Source organism: Aethalodelphis obliquidens, unplaced genomic scaffold (assembly GCF_003676395.1).
Source record: "Aethalodelphis obliquidens isolate GAN/ISIS:26980383/991018 unplaced genomic scaffold, ASM367639v1 scaffold33, whole genome shotgun sequence".
Lineage (NCBI taxonomy): Eukaryota > Metazoa > Chordata > Mammalia > Artiodactyla > Delphinidae > Aethalodelphis > Aethalodelphis obliquidens.
In genome coordinates this window covers 9704990-9732680 of record NW_020837977.1, presented here as the reverse complement: position 1 = coordinate 9732680, position 27691 = coordinate 9704990, and the positions used below count along the sequence as shown (strand labels likewise).

At 46.1% G+C, this 27691-nt stretch overlaps 1 protein-coding gene across 1 annotated transcript; it reads left to right on the top strand.

Moving 5' to 3' along the window:
- Positions 1-801: 801 nt before the first annotated feature.
- VXN (vexin) lies at positions 802-26425 on the top strand. The gene is made up of 6 exons (XM_027127987.1): positions 802-1624; positions 7069-7124; positions 15331-15481; positions 19363-19424; positions 21968-22059; positions 23946-26425. Exons 1-6 carry the CDS (start codon positions 1558-1560, stop codon positions 24127-24129), a joined length of 612 nt encoding a protein of 203 aa, XP_026983788.1. The 5' UTR covers positions 802-1557; the 3' UTR covers positions 24130-26425.
- The last annotated feature ends 1266 nt before the right edge of the window (positions 26426-27691 follow it).

The following is a 27691-nucleotide window of genomic DNA, read 5'->3' as shown; positions in this document are numbered from 1 at the left end:
GAGTTGCCACATGATCCAGCAATCCCACTCCTGGGCATATATCTGGAGAAAACTATAATTCAAAAAGATACATGCACCCCAATGTTCACAGCAGCACTATTCACAATAGCCAAGACATGGAAACAACCTGAATGTCCACTGACAGAGGAATGGATAAAGATGTGGATGGAATACAATGGAATACTACTCAGTCATGAAAAAGAATGAAATAATGCAATTTGCAGCAACATGGATGGACGTAGAGATTATCATATAAAGTGAAGTAAGAAAGAGAAAGACAAATACCATATCACTTATAAGCGGAATCTAAAATAAGACACAAATGAACTTATCTACAAAACAGAAACACACCTGCAGACATAGAGAACAGACTTGTGGTTGCCAAGGGGGAGAGAAAGTGGGGACGGAATGGATTGGGAATTTGGGATTAGCAGATGCAAACTATTACATATAGAACGGATAAACAACAAGGTCCTACTGTAAAGCACAGGGAACTATATTCAATATCCTGTGATAAACCATATGGAAAAGAATATGAAAAAGAACGTATATATGTATAACTGAATCACTTTTCTGTACAGCAGAAATTAACACATAGTAAATCAACTATACCTCAATAAAATAAATTTTTAAAATATTACATCATTATCAACATGAAGAAATAAATCTGTAATGGTGTAATGAAAGGCCATGGGTTTGACATAATACACCTATGCTTCAACCATACCTTATTTTTGTGTATGTATACAGAATATATAGGATAAAATATAGGATATATAGGATATATATAGGACAGTAGGATATTTAGGATAGTATACAATATATTAGGACATTTAGGATAATAAAAATACAATCTCCCTGTAGCTGGGCACCTCAAGCGTCAGGCACTGCTTGTTACCCCCATTCCTGCAAGCACCTGCAGGCTTGTACAAGGAGATGCTAAACACACAGCTCTCTAGAAATGTCAGCCTTGTCATGTACTGGCATGAGGCGAGAACGCTCTGGAAGAACAGTCCTTTTGTTTAAAATAGAAACTTTCAAGGAAGCCAAATTAACACATGACAGATTACTGAATAGCCAGTTCTGGAGGGAGGGGAAAAAAAAAAAAAAGCCTCTTCATCTCTGAAATGAAAAGGGGAGTTGCTGGTACCAAAATTCACGTTTCCTTTTCGGTAAAATCCTCCAGCCACGCTTGGCGCTACCCGAGTAGGCGATTTCACTTCATCACCACTTCACAAAAGACTTCCAAATTCACTGCGGCAGACACGGCAAAATAAAAATGTTAAATACATCCTGGCCGCGAGGGGACTGAAACCTCCAGGCTCCATCAAAGGTTCGCAATAATAGGATTCATAAAAAAAAAAAAAAAAAAGACAGATGGGATTAGAAAATGTTGCAGTGAAGACTCTGGAATGAGATGAGATCACAGCACCAGCCTGTCTTTTGTGGACCGGCACAATGATCCCCGAGCCAGACTGGATTAGGAAACCTCGCGACTAGGGGTTCAGAGAGAGGCCTCCGGTTCCCAGGCACTTTTGGGGAGAGAAGGCTGAAACGATGCATCAGATTTACAGCTGCAGTGATGAAAATATAGAAGTTTTCACCACCGTGATTCCTTCCAAGGGTGAGTAAAATTGCCCTCGACTGTTTCCTTAACGTGGCAGGCTAAGCAGGAGAGTAAAGACAGTCATGTGCTGCCTTATTACGGTTTTTACCCCCAGGTTTCTGAGGTCGGATGGTCTCTCTGTTTTGACCGTGTTTGTGGTTGTTTCTGAAAAGGAGGCATATGGATGAACATCAATCATTGAGAAACAGTCCATCAAAGGGGAAATGAGGGCAGCTAACTACTCCTCGTTTTACTTAATTCGATACTGGCAACCCAGTATGCCAAACGAAAGTGACAGCAAGCCATTGTTTTAGGAAACAGACATGAAAACAAAATTCCCAGGGCAGACAGATTCTTTCCTCTTCTCCAGTGAGCAAGTGGGTTCTGAAATGAGAAGCAGCTGGCTCAAAAGTATGATTTCTAACTGTGCCGTGAAATATGAGGAGGGATCATATTTCTGGCAGTGGCCTAAAGTCCAATGAAGCGGTCCAAGAATGCCCTGACCCAGGCTGGCCTCTGCACAGACCCCAGGGCCATGCTCCCAAACTTAACCTGGCACTGGCACCGCCAAAGAGTGTGATTTTGTAAAAGCCCTGCTGCTCTGAGGTGAATGGTATCAAGGCCCGGGAAGGGCTCTGTGTCCCTGGATAGTTCCCTTGCCCCCTGCAGAGCTGGGCCCTCTCTCCTGCCGCCCCTGTGCTCTCCCTGCTGCCCCTGTATTGCTGGGAGAGCCTGGGACCCCGGCTTAGCCCCTGGTGTCATTGTCAGACTGAATGAAGAGGGCCGGATGTCTGCTGGTGCTGTGACCCCCTGTTCAGACAACCCCTTTCTTCTTCCCATGTCAGCCATCGACATGACCACTCCTGGGGGGAAGGGAGAGACTCAGCCTGGCCACAAAGAGAAAGCCAGCAGAACATAAATTAAGCTTTAGACATCTATTGCCAGTCAGAGGGAGAGAAGAAAAAGCTGGGAGTCTGCCCACGTGCTGAAGTTGGGACACCCTCTGGAGACTCGGGAATGTACCTGAAAAGTCAAAGCCGACCCTCTGACCCAGCAGTTCCACTCCTGTAAATGCTCTTATACGTGGATGCTTACAGGGCCACTGGGTCTCCAAGGGCAAAACTGAAAACAACTTGAATGTCCTTGAAGAGGGGAAGGGGTAAAATGTGGTGTCATCAGACTCTGGAATACTCCACAGTAGTCAACAGGGAAAAGAACTGGCTCTATGTGTGTGGGACACAGCTCCCAAGAGCATCATGTTGAGAGAAAAAAAAAGCAGGCTAAAAATTATTAAATTTGTACAGTACTATGTATTGTTTATGGATACATATCTAGAGAAAAGCATAAAAAACATAGGCTGGAGAGACACAGATAAAGTTAGTGATAATAGTAGCCCTGGAGAGGGAGGAAAGTAGAATTGGGGAAGAGTAGAAAAGGGACCAAAACTTGTCCTCTCATTTGTCATTTCTCTTGTATGAGAAGAAAACAAATTGAAAGCAAACATGCAAATCTTAAAATGTCTATGTTCTATAATTTTTTTACATTTAAAAACATTTAAGGGAGAAAAACATCAAAGCTGAATGGTCCTATTCAATTAAAAACTTATTATACGATTCAGGAGCAACGTCATACTTCACCTGAAGAAAATCATTCAAAACAGGGCCTTCGAATCCATTTGCTTAGCAGAGTAGTCAAGAGACCCACCACCACTTATACGCTGTGTGACCTTGGACAGGCACTTAACCTCTCTGGGCCTGAGTTTCCACTCTTATAAAAAAGGAAGAACTAGAACTTACCTCCCAAGGTTATTATGGGGGGAAAAATGAGATATAGACAAAATACATAAAGCATCTAGAACAGTACCTGGCATGGCAGTAAGCACCATTAAATACATCACTTACAAAGTGATTTCTATTTTTATTCCATATTCTTAGCAATGAATATGTTTAGTCAAAGATAAATATTCAATCCTGTATTTCTTTATTGCCATTTTTATTCATGGCCACCTCCTAGTATTAAATCAGTCATCAGTATTCATGGACATGTCACTGCTCAGGAAGCTGTTCTCTAGAAAAGGAATATCCGCAGTTTTATCTTAGACTGTAAGTGGAGAAGTCCGCCTCTTCCTACGCCTTGTTGTGCCTCATCTCGCCTCCTCCAGAGCATCAAGCATAAGGCTCTCAGTGGGCGAAGACGGGGCCAGGTCTTCCTAAGTCACTGCTTATGAGAGAGACTGGTAACTCTTCATTCCATCCCCATGTTTCCTGCCTGCAGAAATATAGGCTGGTTTGATTTTCTCTAACAAGGGTTAGAGTCCTCCCAGGTATGCCCTTTCCCACACGCTCCTGTGCACAAGTTCAGCAACCTAGTGTTTAAGAGCGCAGGCCTTGTTCCACCACCAACTGTGTGACCCTAACCCTCAGTATCTACCTAAGAAATAGAGCCAATGAAGACACCCGACCCCAAAGAGTTGCTGTGAGGAGTGAATGCGAGAAGGAAGTAAGTCGTCACCTAGTAAAGCTCAATGCAAGCCATTATCACATTTATCGTCGTCGTATTATATCCCTGTTTTCCAACATACACACATACATATATAATGGGTTCAACCTAAATCTACGTACTTTTTTTAGCTGAGCCATCTTAAAGCTCACAAAAATATGGCAACAGCAAGTGTTATGGTGTTTCTCAAGTATTTTAAGGCACAAGACATAGATCAAGTCTGTAACTGAGGACAAGTGTGTATTTTTACTTCCTAGAGAGAAGGAGAGCCCTTTAAGGGAAAGATTTCATAGGCACAATTCACAGTAAATATAAACGATAAAATCTGTGGTTTTACCAAGAAGTTATACCAGAAGTCACTTCCTGAAGCTCACCAGTGGGTTTAATTCTAGGGTGAACAGCATTCAAAATAATTCTCTTGGGGATAAACAACAATGCGGCGGGGTTGGCAAGGGGAGCCGGGGAACAGCAGGAGGAAATGGAGAAAACTCCAGAAAGAGAACTCCTGACGGAGGCTACAGTCTCTAGAAGTTATCACCTCTTCCTTCCACCTGCCCTCGCCTTGCAGAGAAAGAGGAGAATTGTATCAATAATAACCACCACTAATTCCTGGGAACTCACTCTTTGCCAGGCGCCGGGCCAAGGGCTTGATAACGATTAGACCATTTAATTCTCACTGCAGCCCTCTGAGGTAGGTGCGAGTTTTACCAGAGAGGAAAGTGAAGCTTAGCAAGGATGAGTCATTCGCCCAAGTCACACAACTGGCAAGTGGTCAAGTTGGGATTTACACCCAAGTGAAAGGAGTCTGGAGCCCTGGCTCCTAACCAGCCCTCTGCTCGCCTGGCTTCATGGCAGCAGGCGCTCTGCAGAAAATCACACAGCTCTCACCTGAGCACTAATCTGAAATGTGACAAGAAGTCATTTCCATTCTAGGCAGGGCAGTGGCAGGGTGGGATTTCATTTCCAAGTAAATCACTTTAGCATCAATGTGCAAAAGAGATGTCCGGGTATCTCCACTTTCAACAAAATGCACACCTTTTTCCCAACCAAGTAACTTTTTTATGGCTAATTGATTCTTCAAGTTTTTTTTATTTTTATTTACTGTGGTAAATAAAATTTACCATTTAACTATTTAAGTGTTCAGTTCTGTGGCATTAAGTACATTCATATGGTTGTGCAACCATCACCACTATCCATTTCCTGAATTTCTTCATCTTCCCAAACTGACACTCTGTACCCATTAAATAACAACTCCCCATTCCCTCCTTCTTCCAGCCCCTGGTAACCTCTGTTCTACTTTGTGTCTCTATGAATTTGACTAGTTGAGGTATCTCATATAAGCAGACTCATACAATATTTGTCCCTTTGTATCGGGCTTATTTCACTTAGCTTAATGTTTTCAAGGTTCATCCATGTCACAGCATGTTTCAGAATGTCATTCTTTTTTAAGGCTGAATGATATTCCATTGTATGTCTATACTACATTTAGTTTGTCCATTAATTTGTTAATGGACATTTGGGTTGTTTCCACCTTTCAGCTATTATGAATAGTGCTGCTATGAGCTTTGGTGCACTGGACCAAGTAACATCTAAAATTGCAATTGCCCACCTCCTAGAGTAATGGAAACAAAAACAAAAATAAACAAATGGGACTTAATTAAACTTAAAAGCTTTTGCACAGCAAAGGAAACCATAAACAAGACGAAAAGACAACCCTCAGAATGGGAGAAAATATTTGCAAATGAAACAACAAAGGATTAATCTCCAAAATATACAAACAGCTCATGGAGCTCAATATCCAAAAAGAAAAACAAACCAGTTAAAAAATGGGCAGAAGACTTAAATAGACTTTCACCAAGGAAGATATACAGATGGCCAAGAGGCACATGAAAAGATGCTCAACATCACTAATTATTAGAGAAATGTAAATCAAAACTACAATGAGGTATCACCTCATGCCAGACAGAATGGGCATCATCAGAAAATCTACAAACAATAAATGCTGGAGAGGGTGTGGAGAAAAGGGAACCCTCCTGCACTGTTGGTGGGAATGTAAATTGATACAGCCACTATGGAAACCTCCAGTATGGAGGTTCCTTAAAAAACTAAAAATAGAACTACCATATGACCCAGCAATCCCACTACTGGGCATATACCCTGAGGAAACCATAATTCAAAAAGAGTCATGTACCACAATGTTCATTGCAGCACTATTTACAATAGCCAGGACATGGAAGCAACCTAAGTGTCCATCGACAGATGAATGGATAAAGAAGATGTGGCACATATATACAATGGACTATTACTCAGCATAAAAAGAAACAAAATTGAGTTATTTGTAGTGAGGCAGATGGACTTAGAGTCTGTCATACAGAGTAAAGTCAGTCAGAAAGAGAAAAACAAATACCATATGCTAACACATATATATGGAATCTAAAAAAAAAAGGTACTGATGAACCTAGTTGCAGGGCAGGAATAAAGAGGTAGACATAGAAAATGGACTTGAGGACATGGGTGGGAGGGGAAGCTGGGGCGAAGTGAGAGTGGCATGGACATATATACACTACCAAATGTTAAATAGATAGGTAGTGGGAAGCAGTCGCATAGCACAGGGAGATCAGCTCAGTGCTTTGCGACCACCTAGGGGGGTGGGATAGGGAGGGTGTGAGGGAGGCTCAAGAGGGAGGGGATATGGGGACCTGCGTATGCATGTGGCTGATTTGCTTTGTTGTGCAACATCAACTAACACAACTAACACAGTATTGTGAAGCAATTATACTCCAATAAAGATCTATTAAAAAAATAAAATAAAAAAATAAAATTGCAATCGCACCCACCTCTTCTTCCCAACCCCCCTCCTCTGGGCTGTTCCACTCCAGGTGCAAACCCTCTCCGTATTGCTACTGCAGCTACATCAGTCTCACAGGTGTTCTCTAAAACCATTCCTTTCTCTCTCTTTGCAGTGCCCAGTCCAGCCAGAAGAAGAGTCAAAAGCTCTCAACATCTCTTAACCAAGAATGTAAGAAAACTTCAGTTTTGATCCCTTTTGTTGACTTTCATTAAAAAAGCAGTGTCTAGCTTCTTCACTCCCCACCTCCCCCCTACATCCACACTCTCCACGGCCTGGAAAAGTTTTCCGTAGCCCATGTTGCTGTTGCATTCTCCATCCTCCACTTAACCAAAACAACTGACAAATGTCAACCAGACAACAAACAGTCCTGAATTGGACCCCCTTCTGTCATTTTCCCCACAGAGAATAATTTTCATTTTATATACACATTTTTTTCCTTAAACAGAATCCACAGTGTAGGTAGAGCATCCCTGACTTGGGTGTTCTATTGTTGGCATTTGCAATGTTCCACTTTTTCACTATTACAAATAGCAGTGCAATGCATTTGTACAAAATACTGTTTTTTGGATTAATCCTATGGTGCATACGCCTCAAAGTGGAATTAACAAGTAAAAGGATAAGAACAGTTTCATCCATCCATCCATCCATCATTTGCATTCCTACACCTGTGCTAGAGTGGAGAATAGAACAGTGATTTTTTTAATTTTTTTTAATTTTTTTTTTTTTGTGGCACGCGGTCCTCTCACTGTTGTGGCCTCTCCTGTTGTGGAGCACAGGCTGCGGAAGCGCAGGCTCAGCGGCCATGGCTCACGGGCCCAGCCGCTCCGCGGCATGTGGGATCTTCCCGGACCGGGGCAGGAACCCGAGTCCCCTGCATCGGCAGGCGGACTCTCAACCACTGCGCCACCAGGGAAGCCCAAAACAGTGATTTGTAAAAGATGGCTTCTGCTTCTAGTTTCGTCACATACTACCCGGAATTCTGGACAACTGCTAGGCTTCCAACAATGCTTTTCCATTTCCCTCCAGCCTCACCAGCACTGGCTTTCATTTCTTTGTATTATTTTTTGCTTCTTTAATAAGCACATGCATTACCTTAAAATTAGTTTACATGTCTTTAGAGCCTGTGAATTTCTCATTTTACTTACAGATTTCTTTATACATAAGCTGTCAATACATCTTTGCACTTTAAAAGTTTTATTTTAATTGCTAATTGTTCCCTCCTGGTTATACTGGAGTTTCTATCACAATTGTTTTTGTAGAACACTATTTTGATTTTCTAAGTATCTCAATTTTTAAAATCCTATTCTCCATTTAAAAAAAATTTTTTTAAGTGTCCTGGGAATGAGATTGGTTTTAGTCTTTGTTGTTTTATATACATTTATTACTTTTTAAATTCCCAAAACAGGATGGGCCCATTACAAAATTTCAAATACTAAAAAGATGTAAACTATGATATCAGAAAATCCTGAGAAGCTATAGAACATAGTGGTTAGGTATGCAGACTAGAGTCAAACTGCCTGGTTTCTTCCATTTCCCACTTTTAAATCCCAGTTCTATCCATTTCTAGCTATATGACCTTGGGCACGTTGCCTAACCATTCCAGGACTTGACTTGCTTAGCATTAAAATGGGGAGAGTGAGGGCTTCCCTGGTGGCACAGTGGTTGAGAGTCCGCCTGCCGATGCAGGGAACACGGGTTCGTGCCCCAGCCGGGGAAGATCCCACATGCCGCGGAGTGGCTGGGCCTGTGAGCCATGGCCGCTGAGCCTGTGCTCCCCAACGGGAGAGGCCACGACAGTGAGAGGCCCGCGTACTGAAAAAAAAAAAAAAAAAATGGGGAGAGTGAGAGAGCACATCCCAATAACCACTGGAAGGAGCAAATGATTTAATACATGTAAACTGCTTAGTCCAGAGCCTGATACATACTGAACATTCAATAAGCACTGGAGTTTTTTTTAATGAAAATTTCTCATATAACAATGTATAATTATCATGCTTTATTGCTCAATAACATGCTGTTTTGCAATTTGCTTTTTTCACTATATAAATTTTGAGCATCTTTACATGCCAATTAATACATACAGATCTTCCCCATTCTTTTTAGAGGCTGCATAGTATGCCATTGTATGAATGAATGTACTATAATTTTTTACCCAAACCAAATCTGATGTTTTCTAGATTAATTATTTAACCAAATCATCAATAAATGGGATTTCCCCATTTTCTCCAGTTAAACAATGCCACAAGAAATATTCTTGAACGTATTTTTTATGTTCTTATGCAAATGTTTTTAAGGATAAATTCATAGATATTAAAATGCTGGGTCATCAAATCAACACCTTATACTTAAACGTACACAATGTTATATGTCAGTTTTAAAAAAGAAAGAAAATGCTCAAAGGATACGGGCATTGAAAAAATTTTATAGCTATTGCCAAATTCTCAGCAACTGTTTTAAACTACCTTTACCAGAACACCTGAGCCAACACTATATGGTATCAAATGTTGTTAATCTTTGACAATCTGATAGGTGAAAACATCTCATTGTTTTAATTTGCATTTCTTTAGTAATTAATATCATTCTTCATCTTTTCATAGATTTTGATATTTTCTCCCTATGGGTTAAAAGACATGTCTTTTGCTCATTTTTCTGTCAGTGGTTTATCCTTTTTTTAAAATGACTTTGAGAATATTTATATACTAAGAAAGAAAGGGCTTTTAATGGGTTCTTTGCTGTAGTGCAAGAAATTCTTGTATTTCTCATGATCCCTAAAAACTTCAGCACACAGTCGAGAAGGAAAATGCTGCTGACTTTCAAGGAACAGTGGGTGTCACCAAAAATGGAAAGGGGAGGGGTTGTTTGTAGGTAATTTAGAGCTTGAGCACAGACTTGAGTTTGGCATTACAGTTGGTCCCTGACTTACGACAGTCTGACTTTCATGATTTTTGTCTTTACGATGATGCCAAAGCGAAATGCATTCAGAGACCATACTTGGAATTTTGAATTTTGATCTTTCCCCAGGCTAGTGATATGGGGTACAACATACTCTCTTGTAATGCTGGGCAGCACAGCAAGCCACAGCCTCCCACCAGCCACACGATCACGAGGGTAAACAAGGATACACTTAGAACCATCCTGGACCCAGACAAGCATTCTGTTTCTCACTTTCAGTACAGTATTCAGTCAATTATATGAGATATTCAACACTTCATTATAAAATAGGCTTTGTGTGAGAAGATTTTGCCCAACCATAGGTTGATGTAAGTGTTCTGAGCACGTTTAAGGTAGGCTCAGCTAAGCTATGATGTTTGGTAGGTTAGCTGTATAAAATGCATTTTCAACTTATGATATTTTAGGGGTATTTATCAGGATGTAACCCCACTGTAAGTCAAGGAAGATCTGTACTCTGGATTTGAAGGAGCCACAAGTCATTCATGACTCTGGGAAGATCCTTTGGGAATTAGGAATATTTAGTTTTCAACCAAGTTCTTGCCTTGAATTTCTAACCTTAAACAGTGTTTCTGTCTGAATCACCACTTATACCAATACCTCCTGGCTTTATAAGGACAGAACTGTGATTACAAAAGCTTAAAAATGGAAACTAAATCATACTCTCTAGGAGATAAATAAGGTGCTAGGGAAGAAATTTCTCAAGGGATTTAGAACCCAAACAAAGGAGACAACTCTCTATGGTGGAAGTGAAGCCACAGGGGCATGAGCTTCACAAAGCCCCCAAAACATGGGGCACCGCCTCCTGGAGTATCCACTGACTTCAGCCAGGCTCTGCAGAACCAAGCTCCCAGCTTTCCTGGGAATGGCTTATGACTTTCCCTCCCTAAAACATTTTTACTCCAAGGGGAATAAAAATGACTCAAGTATATGAATACAAATAAAAATTGCTTTTGATGGAAAAAAAAGAAAAAATAGAAGGTAGGGTCTTGTCTTCAAATATGCATTCTTCCTCCAGGTAAGACAGCTTAATAATGCTCCCTGGCCTTTGAGCTCTCCTCTGAATTTCTAATTTCCCCTAACGGCATGACTCATCCTTTGCTCATAAAACTCAGACCCAGCTGCACAGAACATTCAAATTAGAAAAGACAGGAAAGGTCTTAGTCTACCTAAGACGGGGGAACTGAGTCCCAAAGAAGAAAGAACTATCTCTGACCTTTTCTTTTTTTCATCCAACTGGCTCTTGGCTCCCCTCTGAGTTCCCGAGAAAATCGTTCATATTTTGCAGCTGCTCTAATGTACCAATACTTAGGACTTTGTCCCGAAATTCTTATTTGTCTCTATTCTCACCCCTCGGGCTACCATACGGATGTCAGGTTCCTTCCTTTACAAGTATCTCTTTCCTCTCCGAATCGTCCTTAGCGCGGCACTTTCCTCTCTCTCTGGACCCCTCGTAAGTTACACGTTCTTCTTCTACAGCCACCCAGTGTTCCTTCTCTAGGCGGCTTCACTAGTCTTTTTCTCCCCATCCCCTCTGATTCTTAAGCAATTTTACTAACGTCCTGATCATCCTGCTGCCGCAGACATCGTAAGAGTAGCTTAAAGGAATAAATTTACACCAAAGCGTGGGTTAGTTAGGGCTTCCACAGCCCCTTCAGAATAAGCAGCAGCGCCATCATCAGGAAAGATGAAGGAACGGGAGTGCGAATGTCACATTCTTCCCAGATTTCAGCCTTGTGGAGGAGCGGTGATCTGATGTTTCCATCTGGCGATCTGATTTTTCAAAATGCACTGAGCAATCAGTTTGCACTTGAAAATTCTTACCTGGATGGCAGCACTTCCATGGGTCTGACAAAGAGCACTTCCTTAGAAGTTATGAAACCATGATCCTTGTTCAGGCTCCGCCCCTTACAGCTCTGTGACCTTGAAGACACCCGGCTTCCTCTGGCCTCAGTTTCCCTGTGTGTAAAATTAGGGAGTTGGGCTAGAACTTTACTCTGGATGCCATCAACCAAAATCATGATGATCCTTCATCACCTAGGTCTCTCCCGTCTTTCTAACTCCCTACCAGCCCCCTAGGTCTCTGATCTGAACCCAGCAGGGAAGCATCAATTTATCACAGTGAATCTGTTACACAAGTACAGCCCCTACTTTCAGCAGGCAATTCGTTGAACCTGGAAAGGGAAATCCAACATTAAACACGTCTCCCCTTCACCCCTTCCCCATTCCCCAATCTCACCCTTGTACTCAGGGCGCTAAAGAGCCTGTGCTCAGACCAGTTTGTTCTAAGACCAGCTGCAGTATCCAGCCCGGACCGTATCCTACAGACCAGAAAAAAACCAGGCTGTCGGGAGGCTTTCGGGAGGCCACAGCCATGCATCCAGCTGTGCGTTCCCTGGCGTGGGCCTGGTGCACTGCCCTGAGCCCTCTCAGAGCCTCCGCAATTGTGGGGCATGAGAAGCAAGCACGAGGCCAGCTAAGAAAGGGAAATCTTCAGAGCTGAGCCCTCTCCTCTGGCATCCTTCAGGGCCGAGAAGATACCCTGCTGAGGCACTGGGCCCTCAGTCAGGACCTGGGAAGTAACCAGCCTCACTCCCACCCCAGGAAACCTACATCCAACAGGGGGCGGAGCAGCTAATGCCTCTCCACTGTCTCCCTCCCCATTCCCTTCTCCCACCCACAGTGCAGAGAAGGGCTGGCTGAAGTTTCTTGTTCCTAAAAGGAAATATTTGCTTTCTTTTCAGGGGAGGAAATGCTGGGCCTCCCCACTGGACTCCTCAGGCTTTCACATCCTGCCTTACTTCCTCCTTCTACAAAATGGGTCGGAAAACACACCAGTCCTTACTCATTAGAGGAATGCTGAAAAAATGAAAACAAAATTCGAAATAGCTGTGATGAGAGGTAGACAGCCAAAGGCTTGAATGTCAGTAATGAGGCTCAGGTCTCTCCCGTTGGACCTGGAGGTCCACATTCCAGGGGGAACCCTGAGGCCAAACGGTACACGTGTCCAAAATGCCATTAACCTAGGAAATTCCAGTATTCTGGGTGACACCAAGGCAGAGTGCAGTGCTAAGAGGAGGGAAGGAAATGGAAAAGCTGAGGGGACTGTCTGTGCAGGGTGGTGAGTCCAGACCACCCACTACTGCACCTTACAGCCCCCAGTGAGCTGGCGTAGGGCAGACGGGTGCTGCCCCAAGCCTGCACTGAAGGCTTGCTAGAAAACCAACAGAAACACCACCTTCTAATCATTTTGCAATTTACAAACATATCAAATCTACACATTGTACTCCTTAAACGTATACAATCATATGTGGAAATTTATATCTCAGTAAAGCTGGAGGAAAAATATTTTTAATTATTGGGGAAAAAATCCCACATGCTGCAGTGCCCAGAAGAGAAAGGGCACTAATCCTAAATGATCCTTAATTATCATCATCTTTCTCCAAAGGCAAAGAATGAATGAGTCTGGGTCCTAAAACGGGCCTGAGAAGAGTTAATTTCCTAAGCCAGATAAGACCAAATGTGGGATATATTACTTTTTTAAGCAAAGGACTATTTGTGATAAACTGAAGCAAAGAGTGACAGCTCCCCTTCCTCTGCTGGGGACGGACGTGACCGCTTCCTGATGCTGTAGGTAAACAGGTGGCACAGGGAAAGAGAACCTGCTGTGTTCCTGAAATCTCTGCGAATGACCAGCAGTGACTCCGCCCCAGTGCAGCAAGGGTGGTCAAGAGGTGACCCCTTTCCACATAGCCTCGAAGTACCAAAACTGGGGTTTGAACTCAGGTTCGCATGACCCCAAATGGAAATTTCTCTTCTTCATCATTGACAATCTGATAGGAGAAAAAACAACTTTGTTTTAATTTGCATTTAATTATTGTTGTTCAGCACCTTTCGTGTTAACTGGCCATTTGCATGTCTATTGTCAATTAGCTGGGTTTTGGCCCCATTTTTCTATTTTTTTCCTCTTTATTGATTTGTAAGAGTTTTATGTACATAGCAATAATTCCCTATTATATGTAACAAATGTTATATTGAGCCATATTCTATTCTAGTGTCTGCTGTTGTTTGTTTGTTTTTTAACATGCATCTTTGGTCTGTCTGGTATTCATTTTCGTATGAGAAGTGTGGACATGGATCCATTTCCCCCAGTGGCCTGACATTTATTCCAACAATATTTATTAAAGGTCCAATTTTTCTCCACTGAACTGAAATATAACCCTATTATAATACTTAAAAATTCAGTCTTATTTGCTTCAGCTTCCTCCACAATTGTTACATTGGACAATGGAGGGGAAATCATCAAAGGCTCGACTGTAAAGGCTGAAATGGGTCCACCTCAGTCACAGATAGACTGAGTACCAGGATCTGGCACAGAGGTGCCCTCGCAGGATGTCTGTAGAAGGAAGGAACGAGTGAGCAAGAGAATGAGTAAATACAAACCTCAGAGAAGCTGCAGTTCTAACCTGCTTCAAAGGAGTGAAGACATTCAGAATGCGCGACCCCAGTGTCATGGCTATGCATTCAAACATGCACGATATGCGCCCCAAATTGCTAAGATTCCCTTTGTCACCCCCGATATTAAGATAAAATATGGTACTATTTGTCTCAAATTTGTACATTTAAATTATTTCAATGATCTAAGTATTTTTGTTATAATTTTAAAGGCCCATTTCAGTGGGCCCTGACAAAAGGGGTATTCCTCTTCATGTACTTTCCCAAAACCACTATTCAGCAGGGGATCATTATTGAAAACACCTTAGCGTGTAGCGCTCCGTTCTGGCTTGCCACAATTTCCACTTACCGAGCCACAGGTCGTGGAAACTCATCTCTCAGCTCCAGCTGACAGGCACTCTACAAAGTAGAGGAAACGTGAGCATCCGGGAGCCGTGCCTGCTTTCTCTGGCCAGCAGGTTCTTCCTTTTTACAACCTGGGAATCAGCTGGGCCCCGAGCCCTCTGCCTAGGTCTTCCCTCCGCTGGAGCAACCAGAAAGCTGTCCTCTACGTGAACAAGGGCACCCACTGAGCTGCAAAGACTGTAAGGGCCCGATTTCCAGGGCTTGTCCTCATTTCAAATAGCCTGTTCTATTGTCAAACTATGTCCAGCTCTGGGCAGTTAACTGGCCCCAGTCTGGGGCCTGAGGGCCCAGGCTTCTGACTCTGTGAAGGGACAGCTGGTGAGGAGTCCCCAGAAACCTCATTTTCCTGCACCATGGTGCCACCGGACATGCTGAAGTTAAACACAACACTTCGCCGTTTCAGGCCAGTCTCCCCAGGTTTCCTCGCCGCTCCCAGCAATGGCTGGAGTCAGGAAGGCTCCGTGTCAGCACGAGGTCTGTCCGCAAAGCTGCAGTCCTGGCCTCAGCTGTGGTGGCTGAGATTCTAGGGGAGGAACAAGCTGACGGTCCTTCCTCCCCCCCGCAGGTGGTGATCGAGTCCGACCTCTACACGTCCCGGCCCCTGGAGCTGCTGCAGCACCGCAGCGACCACCGCGACGGCGAGGCCCGCAGGTCGAGCTGCTTCCAGAACGCACGGCCGCAGGGCGCCCACCCCGCCAAGACCCCCGCCAGGCCCGGTACGTGCGTCACGGCCCGGGTCCCCGGAACCTCCCTGGGGGGCAGTGGTCCACTTAGAGCAGCTGCCGCGGTGTCCGCGAACTGGCTTGTGTGGGCTCTAGCCACGTCGTGATCCTCCCTGGCGTCCTCCATCACGCCCGGTGGGCGGAGCACCTGCACGTGGGGCCGCCGCCTTCCCCAGTGCATGCCGGTCCTGCTCTGAATGCACTTGCTCGGGCGCCCCCCCCCCCCGCCCCCACTGCAGCACCACAAAACTCCTTCTACCTTAAAACACTCGCTGCTGGGTCTGAGTGATGAGCAAAGATGCTCTCATCTACCGCCTAGCTCCACAGGCAGTCCTGCGGAATTCAGAAGGAGGTAAACATCATTAGACGCTGGGGGGAGAGGAAACCAGTATACACATGAGTCATGAAGCGAAGGAAGCTTACGTTATTTTACAGGGGCTGTGTGTGTGTGTGTGTGCGCGCGATTATACAGGCTCTTCATCAGCTGCCATCTTAAAATCCCACCATTTTAAATTTGAACGCCTTAAACTATTTCAACAATTTATAAAAAGAATTGAGACAAATTTGTTTTGAAAGCTGGAAGCATTAGAGTCTTACCTTCCACACTATTTTGAAAAATGGCTCCCACCCCAAGCAGTTAAACAGGAATCTGTGTCTAGCCTGCTGAAGTCTGTGATCGTATTTAGCCTTCAATTCCTGGTTTAGGTTATTTCTGTTATGCCCACAGCCTCAAGTTATTCCTATTTTTAACTCCAGAAATACACAAAAAGTCTTGGACATCCTTTTCAAAGCTGTTGGGTGTCAACAGTTTTGTATGTTAGAAGAACTGAAAGTAGACTCCATTGAGTGTCTCTTTATCCATCCATCTCCTCTCTTTCCTCCCTCATAGATGTTAGATTGGATCTCTAAGGTTTCTTTGGTCACTAACACCCTGATCCTGTTTTTAAGATCCTACGTGTAAGAACCCATAAGTCAAGCTATATTCTCTAGTTAAGGGATTACATATATACATTTTTATGGAGAGTGAAAGCCTTAGGGAAACCACAATGTGCCTTGCAAATTGAGAAGATCATTTTTTTCCCTCTGTCTATATATAAGTGGGTGGGTGGGTGGTGGTTGCCTGTGCGTAGAAAGAAAAAGAATATCTTCTCTACAAAATCACAAAATGAATTTAGAGCCATGTTTCTCAAATTTTAATGTGCAGAAGAATCACCTGGGAATCTCGTTTTTATGCAGAGTCTAATTCAGTAGGACCAAGTAGGGCCCCAGATTTTGTTTCTAATAATCTTCCAGATGATGCTGATGATGTTGGTCCAAGGACAACATACTGATTAGCAAGGATTTAGGGAAGATCTAATGGGTGGTTCTCCAGGTGGCATCCCTGGAGCAGCAGAACCACCTGGGAACTTGCTGGAAATGCAAATTTGGGGTCCCACCCAAGACCTATTTAATCAAATTCTGGGGTAGGGCCCAGCAATCTGTTTTAACAAGCCCGCTCCCAGGGTGACTTTCCACCTCCCTGAAGGTGGAGGCCCACTGATCTCTGCAAGCACCCCCTGCCGATCTACAGAAGAGGAAACTGAAACCATGGAAACTGACTTACCCAAAGTGCACTGCTCATCAGCAGCAGAACTGAGATTAAATCTCATGTCTCCTGATTTGCCAGCTAATTGCGTCTTTCCCCCAGAAAATAATGTCTTTCCAGCTGTCTGGTTTTAGGGGCTACTTTCCTCCCTAAGTAGCTTGTGGAAGCTTGGACTGAAGGGGAGAACAGGAAGTTATGAAATGGAGAGACTCTGCCCGACATATGACAGTCAGCTCATGCAGGGAATGTGCTAGTCAGGTTTTTAAAAAAAAAAAAGAAAAAAAAAAGATTGAGCTGGGCATCGATTCAGTTCCTTCAGCTCCCACAATCTGACAGATTCCAGAGGGGATGAGAGGGAGGGAGGGTTTCTGAGTCAAAGCCAGACCCACAGGAAAGGCTGGGCACTGGCCTTGGGCACGAGTTTTCCATCCTCCAGTCAGAAGGATATGTGTCTCCAGGGATCTCAAATCTGGAGACGTGTTTCTTTTCTGAGCTAAAGGAGAAGGCTCCTGGGTGCTGTAGCCTTCTCACGTGGGAGAAATATGCTCTGAGGAACCTTGGAAAGAGTGGGGACTCTGAAGCCTTGAGCAAGTGAACCTCAAGGGCCCGGAAAAGGGGACACCCACCTCCTGGGCCGGTGGAATGTCTCCACTAGGATGTCCTTGGGACATCTCAAAATCAACTTGTTCAAATGGAATTCGTCTTCCACCTTCAAACCTCTCTTGCTTTCTCAGCTGGTGCCACTATCCATCTTTCCAGCAAGCCGCTGGGATGTTTATCCCAATACCCCCTTGTCCTCCCCACCCCCGCTCCACACACTAACCACTGCCAGTGTCAGTTCCTCCGTATGTCTCATCTCTCCTTGGTACCAACCTCAGGCTACCGGGTCAGACTCCCTTCATCCCTTGTGTGTAGCCGCCAAGCCTGGTCGTCAGCTACCAGTCCTTCTTGCTCCACAGGCTACCAGAGGGTAGCCTAAAGCAGCATCCCTCTGCTTTAAACACTGTGTCCTCTCCACCCCCAGATGCCCTCCAGACCACGCCCAAGGTTCTCCAGGACCCAGTCCTCTGCTCACCTCTCCAGGGCCACCTCCTGTGACACTCCTATCCCTGCCAATCCATGCACAGAACAGCCCTGAGCTGTGGTGTAATTGTGACCACTCATTATATTCCGGACCTTCCCCGATACGTTCTCTCTGCGGATTGCCCTCCCTGGGTCTCCCCACCTAGCAACCTCCTCCCAGAATGGGTTAGGGGGTCCCTCGGTCAAGTTTTCCCAGCCTTGCAAGACCACCAAAGAGGTCAGCTTACCATTCCCTAGATCTTCCTCACCCAGCTTCATCGTAATTGCCGTGCATCTCTAAAGCCTGTTTCCTCATCTATTATGACGTCTACCTGTGAGGGTTGTAGTGAGGATTAAATGAGACAATGTTTATGAGTCTTACACTCAGCACAGCAACTGACACAGTAAATGCTCAAAAATATAAGCTACTGTCGTCACTGACGCCAGAGCACGGCACACCGTGGTCTGATCTTGGTAGCCTGTAACTTCATTTTATTGGCCTTGAGATGTTTTCCCCGGGGTGGGGGGCTGGTGTTTCTCAAGCTGTAGTCTGATAGCATGGGGCTCCTCCAGGAACATCTGCCCCAGGACGGACTCAACTGAAGGCCAGCCTTCAGTGGAGCCCCACTCCATCCCATCCCCGCCCATCACCAGCTACCTCAGCTCAACATCTGGATTCCCAGCAGCGGGTCGAGCCTCAAATAAAGGCATAGAAAGAAGGTTCTCACATACCTCTCATGCCAGTGCCTCAGGACTCCGATAACCTCCAATCCTCCCACATTATGAGGCTTACTTCCCACAGCAGGCAGGACTTTGAGCTCATTTTCACAGAGGCGTGTCCAGGAGCGGCAGGTTAAAGGACTGATCCCAGCTATAAAGACTTAACTCCTGATAACCTCTTGTGATCTGGCGCTTTAGGAAGAAAGGAGGAGCTGAGGGCACATTCTCTGAGTCCCCTACTGCAGGCAGACCCCGTACTGAACACCTCCACACACGTGATCTTATTAGACCTTAGTTCTAACCTCCCCAAGAGCGCCAGGGGTGCAGGTGACCCACTGGACAGTTATCCCATTGCCCAACCCTAGTGCGTGATTTTGCTGCTCAGTACAAAGGCCGTTAGAATATTCCTGGCTTGTGATTGATTAGCTAAGGGATAACTGATGCAGAACCCGGGGGAGCTGGAACCCAGAGTACCACTGAGTAACGTCCCCTCCGTTCAACTTTGCAGTGGGGATTTCTGAACCCAAATCAGCAAATCTGTGTGGGAATCGAGCATACAGCAAAGCTTTGGTAAGTAAAATCAACCTGGTTAGTGTATCTGCTGTGCTTTAACCTTCTTGTCCTGTCTGTGCCATGAAGACAAAGTGTCCTTTGTTCCAGGCCTGAGGATTATTAGAAAAGTGTAGCTGAGGGTTCTTTGCTCCTAAAGCCTACCAGCTGGTGGCACGCCACTGGCCGCCTCTCTCTTTCTTGCCAGAAATTCAGCTCTTAGGTGGACAGAAGGTATTACCTAGCGGACATCTCAAACAGGGGGGAAAGAAGCAGTGTCTGTGGCAGGCCCCTGCCAGGTGGAGGTGTCTGACCAATTCCCAGGGGCAGCTCCGGGGGTAAAGAGATGCAAGGGTCTCGAGCACTGTGAAAACACAAAACACCATCACCTCAGAGGAACTGCTGAGCCACCTCCCACTGGGAGCTCTGGGGCAAGGACTGTCCATCTGGGCTGCCCGAGTTGGACCCAGCTGACCGATCCTTTATATTTTCTTCCCGCTCTTTCATGGCATGCAGGCTGCCCAGGACGGCATGACCTTGGGCGAGGTGGCCCTCTGTAGCCAAGGACACCGGAAGGAGCTGAGGGCCACCTGCTCCCCGCCCTCCCCAAGGGGGAGGGCAAGGCGGCTTGTCCTTCCCTGAAGGGGGATCCGGTAGTGCATGTCTGGGTCTAGCTCAGCGTCACCCTGAAAAAATACATCTCCTTCATCATCCTCTGGGAATGAATGTGGGTGTCCCCTGGGTTAGCACAGAAGGGGTGGAGTGGTGGCTGGAGGTGAGGTCAGCTCGGGCATCCTGGGCTCTGCGGGCATCAGCTCTCGAGATTCATGGAACTAGAACAGACTGGAGAGAGTGTCTGAGTCACCCGCTCGTCCTTATGGAACAAACTGGACAGAGACGCGAGCGCTTTGCTCCTGGTCTGGGCAGGAAATCGAAGCCAATTATTTCATTTAGGTCATCCCTGTACTAGGAAAACCACACAAAGGGCAGGGATGGGACAATCAGGGGCCCCCTGTCCCAACATGGGACGCAGGGGAAACTGAGGATGGCTGGGCCATTACCACAGAGTGAAGGTGGTCAGGCTGCGACAGCTCGAACTGCTGCCCTCAGCTCAGCCCGAGGCTAAGGGGAGAGGGCAGCTCACTGCCTTGGATTACTTGCCCCCAGCCCCCGGGCTGGACTCAGTGTCCTTGGCAGAGAGGAAGCTGCAGCTGGGAGGCCAGAGCGAGGTGGGATGGGACAGGGTGGTGATGGGGAGGTGGTCACAAAGGAGGGGGCGACAGTAGTGCAGAGGACAGAGCGGCAGCATGACTGACCCTTTCCTCTGGGTCTGAGACGGTAGGGCTGGGGTCCTGCAGCTCATTGGAGCCCCCATCCCAGGGCAGAGAGCAATTCAGAGCTCGAACAGCTAAATCTGATTTTGACGCTAACATGCGCTGGGGCAAACAGGATGGTGGACGGCCCGGGAAGAAGCATGTTTCTGGGCTGCTGGCACAATGGGGAGGGACAGCTCCCGAGAGGCCACAAGGTGGCACAGTGACTCTCCCCACAACCTTTGGCCCGTGCGGGAGACAAGGGGCAGTGACTCCTGGTGTCCTCAACCTGGAATTTTCCAGCAATTTTAGGAATGTGGTGATCTTAAGCCTTCCCTGGGGCGTGGGGTGGAGGTGCAAAGCGGAGGTCCACTGACTGAACAAACTCGGGACCTAGCCCTGCTTGAGCTACCAGTGATTATTCAATTCGGTACATGTTTCTTGAGCACTCACCACCTCCTTTAAGGAGAGCTCAGGAGGGCCGCCAAAGGGTAAGCCCCAGACCCTGTCGTTCGCATGCCATTCCTGGGGAGACTGCACCGGCATAAGAAACAAGTAGACAACCGTAAAGAGAGAATTGGTGGGATGCCAAAACATATCACATAAGGACTCAGTGCTGTGGGGATGCAGGAGACAGAGAGAAATCAGCTGGGGCACCAGCCTGAGGGGAGGCTTCCTGGAGGAAGTGGTCTTTGAAGGGTAGGCAGAGATGAGGCTTGATCCAGAGAATGAAGGAAAAGCTGGGTGAGTGAATCCAGGAGGGGCCCAGGGTGTGTGGCAGGTCTTGTGGGAAAAAAGGAGGTCCTGTCCCAAGCGACTGGTCCTGAGGCTGCAGCAGAGAAAAGGGAGAGGGTGACACTGATCTTGCAGAACCTGCAGGATTTGACAACAAAGTGGACACAGACCATAGGGGTGCAAGGGGGGACAGAGGCCTCGCAAGACTGAGTTGCTTGCTTTCAAGTTTCTCTATGTAGGTGGTTCTCAAAGTGGGATCCTGGGACTAGAGCACTCGGGAACTTGTTAGAAATGCAGATTCTCGGGCCTACATGAGACCTACTGAATCAGAAGCTGGGGTGGGCCCAGCATTGCATTAACAAGCCCTCCCGGGGGCACCTGGTGCCCGCGGCAATATGAGGACCATTGCCCTGGGTTGATGGTAGTTCAGTTTAGCTGATGCCCTTTCCAATGGCTCCAGCCACTGTCGGAGCTGGGGACATGGCACCATCCTCACACTCCCTTCTCACAACCTAGATGCCTCCGGTGGCCCGGATCTCGGTGAAAGCTCCCGCTGTCCTGGAGGCGGCAGCTCTGGGCTCAGAGAACGGAGCTGTTCTGACCAGAGGGTAAGTGCTGTGCCTCCAGCCTGGCTGCCTCGGGGCTCCCCACCCGCTCCTGTCCTGCTCCTGGGCCAAAGAGTAACAGGTGGCCGTCTGTCAGACCCTCAAGAAGCTAAAACAGAATCCCTGCCAGCTGTAAATTACCTTTTAATGAGGGCACTAATCCCGGGTTTCTGTGGCCACATCAACTTTTCCCCTAGGATTAAGCCGAAGTGTTTTTGATGGTTTCCACTTCATTAACCCCACTCTTTAGACTAGGAGAAGTCTAAAGAGGGAGGGGTTTTGGTTAATTAGACAAATGTAATCACAGGCCATATGCAGAGCCTCCTGAAGGCATGCTGGTGTCAGAAATGCCTCACGAATTAGATTAAGGGCCCCTGCCCAGGTAGAAAGTACACAAGATACAAATGTTTCAAACCAAAAGCAGGTTACTATTAACTCTGACCCAGAACCAGCAGCTAGAGTAGCAGGAGTGATAAGCCCCCCAGGAAGGCCCTCACTGCCTTCAACACGGCACAAAGAAGATGGCAATAAGAGTCTTAAACTCAACTCAGCGTGTACATTTACGCCCCCTTCATCATCTTCCAGACTGGAGAGAGCAGAAAAGTGGCTTCGGGGATGATGAAGGGTGTGGGTTCTTGACTCAGATCTGCCTGCGTGCCTGGCACCGCTGCTGACTTGCTATGACTTCAGGCAAGTTGTTCAGACCTCCGTGTCCTCGTTTCTTTAAAAACAAAACAAAACCCAAAACATGGGGACGATCATAACCTCTTGAGAGATTACTGTGAGAATAGGATGAGATAATGTGTGAAGAGCTTAGCACCAACGGTTGCATCATTTTTCAAGAAGCTTACAGTCTGGGAATCGGAAAGACACGTGCTTGGCAAAGTGATAGATGCTCACATATGAGGGACCATGCACTACAATATCAACCCAAGGTATGCACACCTTGAAAGCTGAGGGAGTTAGAGGAGGAACAGACCAGTGTGAAGCCCTTTTAGGTGAAAGAAAGCCATCTAGAATGAATGATAAAAGCCAAGCCACTCAACGTATTGGGACCTAGTTAGAGAAAAGTATCTTTTCGATTGTATTAAGTTTATAGTAGCAAATTGTTGTGAGCAGCAATGGCTGTTACTGCCTGCTGCAGTAACCAGCAAACGCGAACCGTGCGCCTCAAGAGAGGCGCCCTTTCCATCCGCGCAGCTGCATCGCAAAGGGTTCTTCTAAATGGCCCGTTTCTCTCTAAGCTTAGACGTTCTTATTTCCATTTGTTCCTGGACCCTGGCTATTGAAAAGAAACAAAGGCCATTCTTTCACTGAAGGAGAGCAAGTGAGAAAAATGAACATTTATTGATGTGGACCATGTGCCAGATGCTTTGTGACCTTATTTTCCTCCTCACAAAAGCCCCTTGAGTTAGATGAAATTATCCCCATTTCGCACATGAGGAAGCTGAGGCTGGCTGAGGTCAAATCACTTGCCTGAGGTCACACAGTAAGTGGGGAGCAGGATTCAGCCCCAGGGCTCATGGGCTTTCAATAGCTGACGCTTTGTGACATCTGCTCTTTCCAGCAAGATCGTTTGTGTAGAGGTGGAGGGATGGCGGGTTGGGGTGAGGAAGGGTAGAGTTTGGAACAAGAGCAGAACTTGGGATCCATGAGCCAGTGTGCTCAGGGCCACCTGCTTCCCTCTCCCCATGCAAGGACCTCCCTGGGGCAGGGGGATGGGGTGTCATTCCTGCGTGGGCCCCAACAGCGACCCTCCACCGTGGTCACAGGATATATGAGCAGAGGAGGAGCGAGGGCTCTGGCTCCTCTTATCGAGGGCAGCAATTAAAGAAGGACAGGCTCAGCGCAGTGACCGCCCTCCTCACCCACCTGTGCATTTTCTGTAGATCCAGGCACCTCAAGAAGATGACTGAAGAGTATCCTACCCTCCCTCAGGGAGCAGAAGCCTCCCTACCGCTGACAGGAAGTGCTTCCTGCGGCGTCCCCAGCATCCTCCGGAAAATGTGGACCAGGCACAAGAAGAAGTCTGAATACGTGGGAGCTACCAACAGCGCCTTTGAGGCTGACTAAAGGTGACCCTCCCCAGGTGCCCTGCGCTGGCCCGAGTTCACTGCACAAGGGGAGGAAACTTCCAGATGGGAACTGAGCGACATTCACCTCTGCTACTAGCTGGTCCACGCACATCACCCTCCAGTACTAACTAATCGCCCCGGCTCAGGAAACGGGAAAGGAACCTCCCTCGAAGGCAAAAGAAAACTGTTCCTTCTTAGAATCGATAAAGCCATTGGTCTGAAAGTGACTTCGGGAGGTCATCAAGTTTATATCCCTATATTTAAGCAAAATGGCACCAAAATCAAACTTTCCCAACCCATTTTAAAGACCTCCAAGGAAGCAAGCAGGCAATTCCTCAGTCTTCCTTGTGAGTCGTTCTAATTTCCAGTATAAATGTAAGAATTTGATGTTTTAGGCACTTGGAAGCACAATGGTTCTCACTGTTCCTGCCACCATATTTATTTCATCTTGATGAGGTACGATTTTTAGTGACAAAGCGCTATATATATTTACTTAGTAGTTCTAATATTCATTTGAGTGTATCGTCAAGATCAGTTCTGATGACACTTGGCATGATTGCATGAACTCTGTATTCTTTTACATGTGATTTTTCTATAGGAAAACATGATTTAAATCTTTGAATGCTAACATTTTCTGAAGTGACACAGTCTAGTGGAATTAATAATACCTTGCTTGGGTATAATTATTTTAACTTTTGAAAATGCTCTCCCATCCATTACCTCTTACACTCACAAAATTCCTGTTAAAGAAAGCACAATTATTCCCAGTCTACAGATGGGGAAGCTAAGGGCCTTAAGAGGTTATGCGACTAGATACCAGGTAGTGGAACTAGATACCAGGTCCTCAGCTTCTGCACCAGACTCCTTGCTTTGCCTACTCTAGTAACTGATTTGAGGATGGTTTTGAGGGGTAGGAATATGTCTCTGGGGGCAACATTTGAAGGAAACGATTTGACAAAGTTAGAACCAGTACATGATATAAATGATGTAAACCATTCATATGGTTTCATAATATATCATATTATGCTTTCCTTCTTTTAATGGAAATGTCATCATCAATTCTATATCAACATCAGTAGCCTTAAAATGATAACATAATGATAGTTACCATTTATTAAATGCTTACTATGTGCCAGGTGGGTTAGTGAGCACTTTACATACATTATCCCGATCTTTCTGTCAACTCTGAGTTAGGTGGCCTTCCCCATTTAATAGACACGGCTTTAAAGTAGTTAAATGATTATTAGGATTACCCTAACCCACATGGGTGTCAGGCTCCAATGCCTGTGTTATATCTACTCCTTCATACAAGAATATTCAGAACATAGAGAAGAACCAAGGCTAGTAAATAATTTTCATATCAAATGCTAAGCATAATTGATTGGCACAGGCTGCCTAGAGTGCTGTGTGGAGCTAGGATCTGAGATAAAGGAGTGCAGTGATCAACTGGTAATGCCTGCCTGTGGAGCAGATTAGTGGGATGTGCCTCACATATTTGTCATCTGTGGCCTGAACTCTGCCCCCAGAAGGCTTGTTTTCTAATTCAGAAGCTTAAATTAATCCAACCCACTTAACAAAACCAGTGACTCCATGGTGAATTTTAGTCTAAGACCAGGTTGGAAATTGCCATTTTTTGGTTACAAGGAAGACCTGGGCCACATCACTGGTCTCAGACTCAACTGTTATTCACATGCTGCTGCTCCGTGACCACATGTTGCTTTTTGATCTCTAAATTACCTGCTTCCACATCTCCAGGTGAAATGTAAGAAGGCATGGGGGATAAGGGGCCTGGGCTTCCGGGCTTTCACCTTGCTGACCTCTGCTCTTCAACCACTGTTTTAGACTCCGAACACCCAGTCCTCCCATCAGAACATGACTTGGAGATTTGCGCATCAAGTGCTCTTTCAATGAAGGTCCCAATGGACTGTGTAATCGTCTTACAGTGTATGGGTGAAGGGGCCCAGAACAAAGGTAGGGAGAAAACACTGGACCTATCGGAGTATCCTATGACTATTTATTTTAACTTATTTACTTTATAACTGATGTCCTCTATTTGTATGTGGCAGCTGGAGATCTATGTAGGCTGGAACTTATTTATTTTTAATTTAAAATTTTCATGATGAAGTGTTTGCCTTGTATAGAACATTTTCATTGGCCAGTTCAAATAAAAATAAAGTCTGCTTTGTTTGTGACATTAATAAATCAGCACAAGAGTATGCCTGGGGCTCCTTCATTGAATGAGAGAAGGCTTTCACAAAGGGAAAGAATTATGCATCTGTACCTCATTGCTCCTTTACCTAAATGAAAAGGATTGTGAGAAAGAACCCAGCATGTTCTTTCCATCCTAAGGCAATGTCTGGTTTTGATATTACGGGCCCTGCCCAGCAGTCAGCACCGGAGCCACTTCTGTTGAGGTCTGGCCTGGCCTGACCTGTGCTCTCAGGGTTCACCCTCCTCCCTGGGATGCTGCCCTCAGTCCCCACCACAAACCCCAGGGGGCTCAGTGACCATCCCTCTGTGCCCACCTCACGGTCAGCCTGTCTGGAGACTGCCCCCGTGACTCACATCACAGCCACTTGCCAAAGGACGCCAAGGCTGGCTGCAGATGGCTGTCCGGGAATGAAGGAGCCTGGAGTCCTGTTGAGCCAGAGGCAACAGGAATTCCAAGACATTTGGGGTAATAAAGTCACCTCTGTTAGGACCAAGTCCAGTCACATATTTCAGTTCTTACTGGATGCTCTCTGTGGCAGGCCTCCACCCTGCCCCTAGATCAGGCAGATGGGCAGTGGGTAGGGAGAGCAGCGACAGCCAGAGCCCGATTTGAAAAGGTATCACGTGACACGTTGTCTCTAAGTTGGCAGAGACCTAGGGACATGCAAGGAAAAGCACAGACGAAAAGACAACTCCCCTAAGGATTACAGTTCCATTTAGTTTTCAATTTCTTATAAGAATGTCAGCCTCTGTTGAGAGGTTTGTGGTGAAGGCGTTGCCACGGTGCAGAGGGACAGAGATCTCAGGGGGTGTCACTTTGGATGTGGGACAAGACTCATACCTATGAATGTCCTTTGTTGGGAGAGGCATGTGCTGCCCAGGGAGTGGAACTGACCTACAGAAAGACCTGATGTGTGACTCCATCATTGACAGGGCAGCTGGGTCTGTGCCCCTCGTTGGGCCTGTGGAGAGACAAGTACGGAGGCTCATACCACCTCACCCATAGGCCCTCCTTCCACCCCCTGTGTTCCTGGAAACCTCGTAAGTCCCAAGCCCTGGGCTGGCCCCTAGGAACACAGGTTGCCATGAAGATAAACTCCCTTCCCCTGAAGCCAAACAGCCAGGGCTTTGCCTGTTGGCCTAAGAGGTGCCTGTGCTTTTCCAGGAAGGACAGGGGGATCTGGATCCAGCCCCAAGTAGGGAGGGCTACCTGGAATTCCGGGCAAGTGCTGACCCACGTTTTAGACTTGATCCGCAGAAGAACAAGTTGAATTTCCTACTCTTTGACCACCTGGGTCCCAGAATTCTTCAGGGAGAAGCCCCACTTAACACCACCCAGCTTTTGCTCA

What these genes read in the sequence shown, in the direction of transcription:
- VXN (XM_027127987.1), top strand. Translation starts at nt 1,558, where the DNA reads ATGCATCAGATTTACAGCTGCAGTGATGAAAATATAGAAGTTTTCACC. An exon ending in CACCGTGATTCCTTCCAAGG is followed by an intron (nt 1,625 to 7,068) that starts GTGAGTAAAATT and finishes CTCTCTTTGCAG; the next exon opens with TGCCCAGTCCAGCCAGAAGA. An exon ending in AACATCTCTTAACCAAGAAT is followed by an intron (nt 7,125 to 15,330) that starts GTAAGAAAACTT and finishes TCCCCCCCGCAG; the next exon opens with GTGGTGATCGAGTCCGACCT.